This window comes from Cylas formicarius, unplaced genomic scaffold (genome assembly GCF_029955315.1).
Source record: "Cylas formicarius isolate icCylForm1 unplaced genomic scaffold, icCylForm1.1 PGA_scaffold_9__14_contigs__length_23061073, whole genome shotgun sequence".
Taxonomy (NCBI): Eukaryota; Metazoa; Arthropoda; class Insecta; order Coleoptera; family Brentidae; genus Cylas; species Cylas formicarius.
This window is the reverse complement of record NW_026844365.1, coordinates 13,122,898-13,135,254: the sequence shown is the minus strand read 5'-3', so window position 1 is coordinate 13,135,254 and position 12,357 is coordinate 13,122,898. Positions and strand designations below refer to the sequence as shown.

At 35.4% G+C, this 12,357-nt stretch overlaps 1 protein-coding gene across 2 annotated transcripts in view; it reads left to right on the top strand.

Moving 5' to 3' along the window:
- LOC132707617 (discoidin domain-containing receptor 2-like) overlaps positions 1–12,357 on the top strand; it is a 226,835-nt gene that overhangs the window by 56,772 nt on the left and 157,706 nt on the right. For both annotated transcript variants that reach the window (XM_060679521.1, XM_060679522.1), the window contains exon 2: positions 3,585–3,690. In XM_060679521.1, the coding sequence (XP_060535504.1) occupies positions 3,585–3,690 (106 nt within the window). The remainder of the gene's footprint in view (positions 1–3,584; positions 3,691–12,357) is intronic.

Here is a 12,357-nt window from a genome sequence, read left to right as displayed (position 1 = left end):
TCCAAAGAGTGTTATAGATCACATCAAGGGCTAGAATTTTCGTATATTCGGTTTCAGCATGTAAGCTGTTCGTGATATTTGAAAAAAAAGTATTTTCTTGAAGACCACTTAACTCTATTGAAAAAACTCATATACCAGGAAACGTGGGAGATTCAGGGCTGTAGTCTCTATTTAGAACATTGTTTGAATTATACAGGGTGCTTCAAAAAAATGTATACACACTTTAAACTATTGTAGTTTTCTCGCTCTACAAGGCTAATGTTATATTTCTTCGCCAGGTGCCAGCATAATCGTCCCTCTATGTTATATTATCAGTTGGAATTTGTAATATCAACATGGGGAACGTACGTTTTTTTGAAGAACGTAAGCAGGTTATTAAGTGGTACTGGAAGTTTGAGAATGTAAATGAAGTTCAAAGACAGTGGAGAAGGGAGTATGATACAGAACCACCTTCAAGATTAACAATTACACGCATACGAGACAAATTCGAAGTTCATGGAACAGTGTGTAATGTGCATAAAGGTCATTCAGGTCGGCCTCGAACAGCTACAAGTGATGAGTCATCAACGGCAGTCTTGGAACTGTTTCAACGCTCTCCTAACCAATCTTCAAGGCAAGGGGCACGTGAAAGTGATGTAAGTGCTAGCAGCGTGCTACGCATTCTGAAGAGAGGCAAATATCGTGTTTACATTCCAAGGCTGGTGCAACAGCTAAATGACGACGATCCAGATCGAAGGTTGCAATTTTGTGAATGGATTCAGGATATGGTGATACGTGAACCGGGATTTATGGGTAGCATTATTTGGTCGGATGAAGCCCAATTCGAACTTAATGGAACTGTCAATAGGCACAATTGTGTTTACTGGGGTGAAGAAAATCCTCACATTACAATTGAAAAAGCTGTAAATTTGGCTGGTGTGTGGTGCGGTTTGTCATTGGACCTTTTCGATTTGAAGGCACTGTAAGTGGTATTAATTACCTAACAATGCTTGCTGATTGCATATTTCCTGCCATTCGTGCATTATACGGTAATGATGATTTTTATTTTCAACAAGATGGTGCTCCGCCGCACTATCACAGGGACGTACGAGCTTACCTGGATCAAAATTTGTCGGGCCGGTGAATGGGACGCAGGGGGCCAATCGAGTTTCCAGCACGCTCTCCAGACCTTACACCACTGGATTTCTTCTTGTGGGTCACAGTAAAAGATGAGGTGTACAAACGTAAACCACGTAACCTAGACATTCTTTGGAATGAGATTCAAGCAGTGTGTAGAGAAATCTCATTGGACCTTTTGATACGATGTACAGAATCAGTGGTGACTCGTACTCAGAATTGTATTGATGCTGCAGGTCACCAATTTGAACAGTATTAACATTTGTTATTTATGTTTCATTTACATTGGACTTTCAGCTTTCTATTTTCCTGGAATTTAACTTTGTAGAACGGTAAATAAATTTTCTATGGAAGTTCAAAGTGTGTATACATTTTTTTGAAGCACCCTGTATACAAGGTGTGTCGTTTATGGGCAAAAAAATCTAAAACTTCCTAAAAATTTCGGTTTTTGTGGGTAAAATATTGGTGATAAATGAAAAACTGCTAAAAATTCGATTATTTGGTTTGAACAATGTCGTAAACTCTGTCGAGAGAGAGTTTCGGGTTTCATCAATTATACAGAGCACGCGAGATATTTGAAAATGCATCATTCGACAACGCTATTATTTGTACAAATAGTAATATTTAACACAGTTTGTCGTAACTTTAAAGTTCAGCGAGACTTGAAAGACATTTTTCAAAGTTAAAATCTGTTTCGCGCTACTTGCTACGAACTTGCCCCGCCCATTGACGACGATAGGGGACCTCCATTGGTACACAAATAATGAGAGTTGAAAAAAAAATTTTTTTTTTATTTTCTGTTCTCCGTTCTCCGTTTCCCCGAAGACCTTGATTCGCTACATCTTTTGAACGGTTTGCAACCCTGCCTTCAAATTTGGCTCCTTTTCACCCGTGCACGAGCTACACAAACCAATAAAAAATGAGTCCAATCAAACCACGACATCCATCTTATTTTTTTAGATTTTTGACTGTTTTTTGGATATTGCTGTGAAACACGATAAGTGTCCGAAATTTGAAGCCATTTGAAGACGAATAGGCCCCCCAACAGAATCTATTGAAATTGGGGGGGTTGGGGGGTCGGGAAGTATTTAAAAAAAATCGCGTTTGCAAGGGTCCAAGAAAAAAATAATTTCTCGAAAACGGTTTAAAATTAAGGGACATCCGGTTTCGAGATTGTGTTCGGCAACTACTGATGAGTTTATTTTTTGTCTTTGACTGATCGAAGATGTTGAAATATTTTCGGACAAGTGGAAAATCTAGTTTTGGCGGTATATTTGTTAAGAACTTTTGGTATGTGGTCAGTGATGTTTTGAATGTTAGGAAGGGCAACATGGACAAGTGATGGGTTGTAATTTGTGATGGAATGCTTAATATCAAATATGTATCTAAAAATGAGCGATTATTATTAGTTTCCAATTCAATCCTAAAACGTATGTAATTTATGTAATTGGAAAGGAAATCTGGTAGGGATTCTTGATCCTGAGGCCAAATAATAAAAAAATCATTAATTTAGCATAACATGATAACGGAGAACCCATAGCTGTTGCCGACGTTTGTTAAATAATGTGACCCTTGTAAAGGGAACCCTGTTTCAGACAAGCATTTTTCAATTAAAATGAGAGGGTAGTAATTTAAAGTAATGTTGAGAGTTTCAGGAATGGGGATTTTATTAAACAGGGTATCCTAAGGTAATGGTTTTCCCTGTAAAGGGTTGTAATATAGAAAGCTAGATATTTTACTAGAGAATGTGTTGCAGAACCAGTGGTGCTGATTTGTGGATCTTAGGAAGTCCGTAGAAAAAAAATTAGAGTCATGATGGGTGACAAAATTTTTCGCCGGTTGTGATAGAAAAGAAACCTTAACAGATTTAAGATTGAGTTCCGTAGGTGACGTAGGATTTGCCCATAAGAATAACGTGAATCTTTTTCCTGATATCCATTTGTGTTCATTTAGGCCATTTTAGGTCTTATAATATCCGAAACAGTGTTCATGTCCCCATGCCCCGCCTTTAGCTCCGCCTACTCAAGCGATATATAAGCAAGTATGGAGTACAATGCGAGCCAGTTTTAACTAAGCTCTGAAGAAACCCACAGGATGGCTGGCGAAATGTTAGCAAGTTGGACTCACCAACAACCGACGCAGGAAGAATCCAGAAGTTTGTAAATCGCATTACAGTAGCCTGTGAAAGTTTCTTTAAAAAATCAAATTTTTATTGCTTTGTTGAGACGTGACGACAGTTCTGTTCACATAAAACATGGTATTAACCGTATTTTAATTAGTCCAATAACTTTCACCGAGTAATATAAATGACCTTTAATAACCGCATTCAATATTCAATATTGATCAGGGTTTAATTTATTTCATGAAGAAGGCTAATATTGCCAGCATTGTTAAAAATTAAACTGGAAACGCCAACTTCTAAAGGGGGACTTCATTTCGTAACGTTAAAATGTGGTTCTCTTTTTCAGAGTCTTGTATTGCACCATTGGGAATGGAGTCGGGTGGAATTAAGGATGCTGCGATTTCGGCCAGCTCAGCTTACGACTCCGGCAGCGTCGGACCTCATCATGCAAGGTGACAATTACAATTGGTATAAAATACTGTAACATTTTTACTGCCCCCGTATCTCGATAAAGGAACAAATCCTTAAGGAAATATTCTGCGTTCTAAGTAAAGATAGCTCTAATTTCATTTTAGCGGTGTATCATTGGTTAAGTAAAAAGGGCAGTAGGTGGGTTAATGGATAAACTTCTAATTTGGGTTTGTTATTGCAGATGGTACAGCTGTTTCTCATTAGCTACAGACATATTTATATGTTGGTGCTAACGTAGATTAAAGTGACCAATAAAATACTTGTAGTTGAAAAATTAATTTTTATAACTTATTGATAACTATAATACAACCTTGTAGGGAATCAAATAGTTCCTCCAACTTTTTCCTCGCATCGAAATAATTTTGAAAAAATCTCTCTAGCCTTGTTTGATCCCAGTGATATATGGTTCGATTTATTTTATGTACCATTCTTTTTTACCATTTAGCTGGTAATTTTATAGGCGCTTATTGCCTACAACGAGCAACATTTGAATAATGCTTCCTATTTTAATTTGTACTGTTGTATTTTACATTAGCGATCAGGAATTATTATAAGTACTAACATAGCATTTACTTTTGTGTAGTCGTTGTATTTTGTTAATACTGATCTTATGATGAAGTTTAGATTATCAAAGTTGGATCATTTTTCCTAAACGTCCCGATTGTGCCATAAAAAACATAACGTAAAGTTTTTATTTATCAAATTTTGTAAAATCGATATTTTTTAAAAATGAATGTGTCACTTGATTGCATTTTTTCTCCTGATTTCAAATATATTTGAGTCGTTAGCGTTATTTTTGACAGATTTTGAAATATCGCTAGTTTTATGTAATATTGGAAGGAAGCCAATAACTGTTGTTACATATGGTGCCCTGTCCCGCTGCTATACTATATTTGGAATCACAGCAAGAGAGATTCTATTTTAAATCGAAGGAAATCTCAATATCTATCGAACCATCTACCTGTTTTTTTTGTTGTTTTATTTGGAATCACTCTGTGAGGATATAATCTCTTATACTTATTGCTAGCGGTAGTTTGATTTCGATTGCATTTTAAAATACCCACAAAATGTTGCGTTAATGATATTTTATTATATAATGACAGTTAACTACGCCAGTTGCCATAACAACAGCTATCATGGCTAATGTGATTTTTGAAACAATAGTTATTGACTTCCTTCATATAGCTATTAGACATATAGAGGCCCTACTGACGCTGACGCTACAGGAACTCATGAAGCATCTATGTAAATAATTGTTGAGGAGGTCCATTTTACTTGCGCATGCTCGAGATTTAAAATTTCGGCTTTAACCAATGGCAGCTCTAATTGCAAATTGTAAATTCAATTGCAAAGTCGAACTCACGCTGTTAGCAGTCTGAATATAACCTTGAGATGCTATTTATCGCACAAGAAACATCAAAGCGGAAAGAATGTTCAAGAAGCAGCTTCTATAAACAAAACGCTCATTCCTTCGCCGCAAGTATAGTAATTATATAACTATGAAAAGTGACAAAGGGCAATTTGTTTAAAAAATTGTAGGTTTTTTAAAAGAATAACCAAAAAACTTGAAGACTATTATAAAACAAGTTAGTGTTTTGGAATTAAAAAATTAATATTGCTAGTACTTATTATTTAGCACTTGAAAGAACCATCCTCATTTCTCTCGTATTCTAGAATTACGATTATGGATGTTTCTTATACGTTCGCAAAACATATGCATGGTAAAAACATTTTTGCAGAAAATTCAGCCATATTGTATCACAATTTAAAATTTAAATTGACCAGTAAATATCTGGGTAAGTCTATTTTCCAGTTGGTTAAATGAAAAATAATATGCTATTAGGTCCTCATATTTGCACACATTTGCTGTAACATTATTGAAAGCACAAAATATACGAGTTTGCGCGTGGGACTAATATTATATATAAACCATCTTTAATTTTTTTAAAAAAATTACCTTGTACTTATGGCAACTTAGCCGTGTACAGGACATTCTTTTCCTTACAATTTTGACCACAAACACAAAATTTTTCAGTGGGTGGGCATTTTTATCACAAAAACACAAAAAAGGTACGGAGATATTGATGAAATGAAAACAACAATGGCACAGGCCACAGACTTCCTTACATCCGATATTAGAAAAAATACGCGATCATTCAAAATCCATCAAAAATAACCCTGACAACTCATAAATCAGGAGAAAAAATGCAATCGATTGACACATTGGAATTCAATTCAGGGTATTCAATTAGAAAAAAATGTCGACCTTTAAAAATTTGACAGATAAAATTTTTATTTTTGATTGCGTTCCAAATTTGGTAATTTAAACTTCATCGTAGGATCAATATTAACAAAATTATCCATTTGGAAATTTATAATGAAACACACTGCACTAACAACATATAAACGATAAAATTGAACTGAAATCAGGAAGAATTGCAGTAAAAATAAATTATAATTATTTGACTTTGTTGATAAAATATTTTTAGGTGCATAAAAAACTTCGTATATAATGACTTGTAGAGTCTTGTATATTGGAGTATTGTTTTAAATTATAAATTCAAAATATTCGATTTGGTAATCGATAACTCTCGATAATTACGATGCAGAGACCAGACTGGGGCGTCCAATTATCAATAATTGATGCGACGTCGTAATAATTAACGTCGTCAAGATTTATATTAAATTTATCGTCGGGGCGGCGGCGGGTATCGATTTTGCCGGAAACGCCACTGGGTCGTTCAACCAGGTAAAATGTCAAAATCGGGAGACATGTAGGAAAAACATAGGACTAAAAGCGTTTCCAGATCGAATAGAAAATTGCCCAGGGCTGCGCCCTTTAAAATGGGATCGTTGTTCCCGATGTCGATCACCGAAAAAAAAGCGTAGCGGCCGAGGACTGCAATTTTGAGAATTTTTACGATGTGATTTTCCAACGACGAGAAACAGTTTTTTTGTACAAGAATGATACATTGATGGATTGACTGAGCCCTGTATTGCCTTTTTTCTCACTTATATAAATAGATAAATCGATACTTTATTCATCCTGACCATATATAAGTGTTCTATGTATGTATGTAAATGTATGTAAATATACTTAACGTGGCCAGTTTAATATATTTCATCAGTCATCAGAGCCCCTTCAGTTGCTGAATCTGTTTAATTTGTTGGTTATTAATTCCTGCGCGGATAAGTTCATGTTTATCTCATTTGCTGAATATACGATTAGATGTTCTGAAGCTTTTTTATTTCGCCCTTTTTTAATCCATAATAGCATACGGAATTATTAACTGGTGAAAGGAATCCCAAGTAGATAAATACTGATGGCGCAAAAAAGAGTCGTTAGATTTATGACCAAGAAGAGTCAAGGAATCAAACTTTTCAAACCCCTTAAAATAGTGTCTTTTACATCATATATCTATATTCTCTTTTATTTTACACAAGGGAAACACAAACAAAAACTCGTTAGAGCCTCTAATCATGATCTTAAATAGCATTTTTTTTATAGAAAGAGCCTGATATGCTTCAAGAAAGAAGCCAGGGATTTTGTCAAGTAAAAGAGATTTTACTTGCTAAAAGACGATTTTATTTAGTCGCTAAGTGGCTTATGTACACTTGCTTGTTCGGGTTTCTCTCCATTTTTATTGCGTATTTCTTAAATATGTTAGTAATATGTCTTTTTAATTTTTACTTTATATCTGGATGTATATATAGATATTTTGTAAAAGAATCCACTTGTGTGAATGCACACTCTAATCATCAGAATAAGTTAGGTATTGTGTTTCAAGCTCAGCATTTTTCAGATTCAGCACAAAAAGGAAGTATGCTAACCTTGAGGCGCCCCGCACTCACATAACATCGCCTAACCCAACATATTGTTTCGTTCCTGCCGATTATCACAGCCCTATAGTTTTAGTTTGAAAACTGGTATTATATAGTTTTGGTACGCTGATTTGAAAAATGATAAAAAATGATATTTTAAAAACAATTTATTTCTTTATTCAGTAAATAAGACTTTTTGAGTGAAGTCTTCGTTTTTTTGCCAGAAAGCTGCGTTGTCCGGACATTCGGCTATGTGTTCTTAAGGGTATATCCCGTTCTAACATCCAGCAGTTGTCCGCCATTTCCTTAATGTCCTGGTAAAAGTTCTCTCCCTGTTTTTCGCCAAATACTCTCAGATTTTCAGAAAAATAGTTTAACTGTGAAAGCAGCAACTGCTTTCTGGACGATCAAAGTGTTGTAACATATTTTGAACAATACTTTCGTAGTTTTCGACCCAGGAGTTCCCAAGGTACTCATCAATTACTACTTTAAATGAAACCCGGGCGTTTTCCTTGACATTGGTCATTGTGTTTTGATAATCCTTATCCTTTTATAATGTCCTTATCTGCGGCCCAACAAAAATACCTTCTTTTATATTGTCATCAGATATGGCTGCAAATTTCTGGCACAAACATTTGAAACACTGTCCATTTTTGTCAAGCGCTTTAACAAACTGCTTTATCAAGCCAAGTTTGATATGAAGAGGTGGCAGCAAAACTTTTTTGGGGTCAACTAATACATTTTTATTACCATGTGTAAGGCTTGTTCTACAGAGCCCTCCTGTCCTATCTCTTGCTCGACTATCCCACTCATTAATAAATCAAAGAAATGTTGTATGACCCCACCAGTTGTACCAAGAGTATGCACAGCAGTTCTTTTTACAAAACTTCTGAGTTTCAGTTAAGCTCTGAAGAAGTCAGCAGGATGATTGATGATGACAAAACCCGACGCAGGAGGAATCAAAAAGTTTTGTAAAGAGTATTACAGTAGCCTGTGGAAGTTTTTTTTGAAAAATGTATAACGGGAATCGAGGCTAGTTCATTACCATTGTGCAATAAAACGCCTTTTAAACTAGGTTCACTACTAGGAGCCTTTCTTTTTTAATTTTTAAACTAAGTCAGGAATATTGTTGGAAAACACTAGCCGTTCTTCTTAAGTAAAATATTGACGTAACTCTTTTTCACGATATCGGTAAAAACTTGATGTGACGCCAACTCCCAGTAAATACTTGTCACCAAGTCTGGACGCTCACAATTCGGATGCATCTTTTCGAAGGTGCAAATTTCTAATTCAATCATTTAATTCGCTTCGGTTAAACACTTCGGGCTCTATGAAATCTGATGTGAAATCGGAGTCATCTGGGTCCGAATTAGATTCCTTTGATTCTGATGATATGACGTTTTCTAGTACTTTTGGACTGTGGGCATCGGTACATCTGGTCCATGAGGAACTGATCGAATAGCATAGTCAAGATTAGGATACACAATTTGTTTGTGTCATTTTTCTGTTGAATATTTAAACATTACATGAACAAAAATATCGATCACAACTCTGAAGGACTTTTCTTGGTCGCCAATTTTTATACCAAAATAAGCGTGGTATACATTTTTCACAAAAGAAATTATGGTTTGGCTTTGATTTACTGCGACATAACTACCACAGATATAACAAAAGTTATTTGGATTGTTCGCACAATATTTTCTTTCCATGTTTATACGTTCTAGCACACTAGAAATACGTAACGCCAACACACTAGCACGACGACCAATACAACCAAACTGCGTAGAAGCAGGTTACAACGCTGTACTGACGTTTCTGTGTATTCTCCAGTATTGCCAAATCACGTTTAATTTCATAAAAATCAATTCTTTAAAAATCATGCGTATCATGAAACAAACATATTCATGTCATAGATATGTATATTAATAAAAAAATGTCCTGATAGAGCAAAAATATGGAATTTCGTGATAAAGGGGCCCCCAAAAATATGCAAATCAGCAAACAGCTTTAAAAAATCAAAATCACTGTAGACCTGTGTTATGACATGACAATAATATAGTTTTCTTAGTAAAGTGTCATTTCAAATGCTTTTTTTTTGCATATTAGTTTTATCCATGTAACCATAAAGAATTAATCTCTCAAGCTGAGTAGGCACTAGTATTCTAGATATAACAGTAATTTTATCCCAGAGATGATATATTCAGAAAACCGTTTCGTTGACCAGATATTTTTTTAATGCGTTCTTTGTTCCGCTACTTTTATACAAACGGCGGAAAAAAGTGGCACAAAACTAAAAACGAGGTTTAAATGTGATATTTTAATCGTCCAAATTAAAATTCATAGCACGTAGCGTTTTTCGTCTGAACGAGCTTCATTTGAATTTAAAAATATTTTCTACGGTCCGGGCAAATATGTACGAACAGATTTCCACTTTTCTAGAAAAAAAAAGGCGATCCCTAAGAGGGATCGGGTTTTTCTGCGATGTTGAGAATTTCTACATCGATTTGCTTAAATAAAATTTAAGCTTGATTTAGTTAGACGCACCTTTTAAAAATGTACCAGAAGAACACGATTATTACAATACAGAATTTAAAAAAATTAAGAGGATAAAGTGCTTCTGATAAGAACCGATGTGCCAGAAAAAATTTTTTTAGCTTCTTTTGATATAATTATAATAATTATAATAAACGCCTTTTATCAACAAGAGTGTTAGGTATTAAGTACGTTTAACTTTGAACATTACGCATTCGATCCGTTCTTAACAAACAATAAAAACGTAAGCATATTTGGATCAGTACCTATATATAAAAAAATCCTATTATGGTTAATTATGCAACAATTGCGGTAAACGGCATTTGACATGGGCGGAGCGCAGCGGAACCAGTGCTTTTATAAACGAGTGACTTTTCACCGAACGTGTTACATACCATACCTTTTCTACCACCGTTAGTTTTTGGGTACATTTGCACAAAAAAAAAAAAGAATACATTCACTAACATGACCGTCAGAATTGAGAAACGTCGAAATTCAAAGCGTGCGGTAAAATGCTCGAAAACACCCGATTGCTGCCAAATCCGTGCAGTAAGATCCCGGAAATATCCGAAGTGACTTGGATCCATAGGAAACGAAACTGACGTGATAAAGTGGCGCTTCCCGCACGCTAGATCGGTGTGTAATTAGGTATTTTGCAGATGGGAGCAGAAAAAAAACTATTAACGGTTTTACAATATGAAAATATTATTGTTAGCTTCAACGGAATTTAACATATTTTTTTTTATATGTGTCTTTGAGAGTTTTGACATAGAGACTTAAACAACAACTAAAATGTAGATCTCTTCCAGCATTTATTCTCAGTCCACTTATATCGCTATAACAATGAGAAGCGTAATGAAATTTTAGAATCCCATAGACAAAACGTGGACATGAATTTTTGAACTCCCAGTATTCGGGTTCTACTCAAACGTTTGCCTAGTATATTCCTGTGATTATATATATAGTGAGCAGTAGGTTTTTTTAAAAATAGATTTTAAACGTTTTCAAACATTTATTGAGTACAAATAAACAAACAGTGAACTGGTTATTCACGCTCTATTCGCTGTAAATTAAAATTAAATCACGACAGTCTTCAGTATATTGTAAACCAATAATGTTTTTTAATTTTGTAACATATCAGAGAACCCCTACCCAATCTGTGTTGTTAGATGTCCTGCCGGTACCACTTTACAGGTGTTTTTATGAGAAACTCCGTTATTACAGTTTGCACATCGCTGCCCTCCTTTTTTTATATATCAGATCTTAACTAGCACTGAGTTCTTAAGTACTTAACGAAGTGGAAGTCATTTTATATTTATACACGGTAACCAGCATTGATGCTGATGAATTACAAATGTCTGTCAAAACATGTATAACATATTTTTACAAAACTTCTGGTTTCCTCCTGCGTCGGTTTTTGCCGAACTTGCTGACGTTTCGCCAATCTTCCTGTTGGCTTTTTCAGAGGTTGACTGCGACTGGCAGGGGCATCTGATGAGTTTATTTGTCTTAGTCGTAAGGCTCATTCGTGTTCTTTGAGCCAAGTTGATATTTTTCTAACGGTTCTTCAATGTGTTCTTTGCAGCATATGCGTGGAATGCTGTAAACTCCTAGAATCTCAAATGAAATTTTATCTTTGGCGGACGGAAGATGTTGAGAGATTTTTGGAAAAGTGGTAAATCTGGTTTTGACGTCATACTTCTTTAGAACTTTTAATATGTGGTCAGTGATGTTTTGAATGCAAGGAAGGACCACAGAGGCAAGTGTAGTGTTACTTTGGGACTCATTGCTATTGCAAGGTGGTGGTGAAGTGAATTTTTTGATCGGTCAAACAATATATAAGCAGGTACAGAGTAAAATGTGAGCCAGTTTCATTCAAGCTCTGAAGAAGCCAACCGGATGATTGGCAAAACGTTAGCAAGTTCGACTCACCAAAAACCGACGCAGGAGGAATCCAGAAGCTTTGTAACTTTTGTAACTTTTTCTACTACCTTTAGTTTTTAGGTACATTTTCGCTAAACAACACTAATACATTCACTGACATGACCGTCAGAATCCACAAGAGTCAAAATTCAAAGCGTGGGAAATATCTCCGAAAACACCGATTGCTCCCAAATCTGTGCGGAAAAATCCCGGAAATGTGCGAAGTGGCTCGGATTCGTGGGAAACGAAACTGATGTGATAAAGTGACGCTTTCTGCACGCTAGATCGGTGGGTAATTAGCTATTTTACAGAAGGGAGTAGAAAAATAGTATTACAGTAGCCTGGGAGGTTTCTTTAAAAAAAAGGATAAA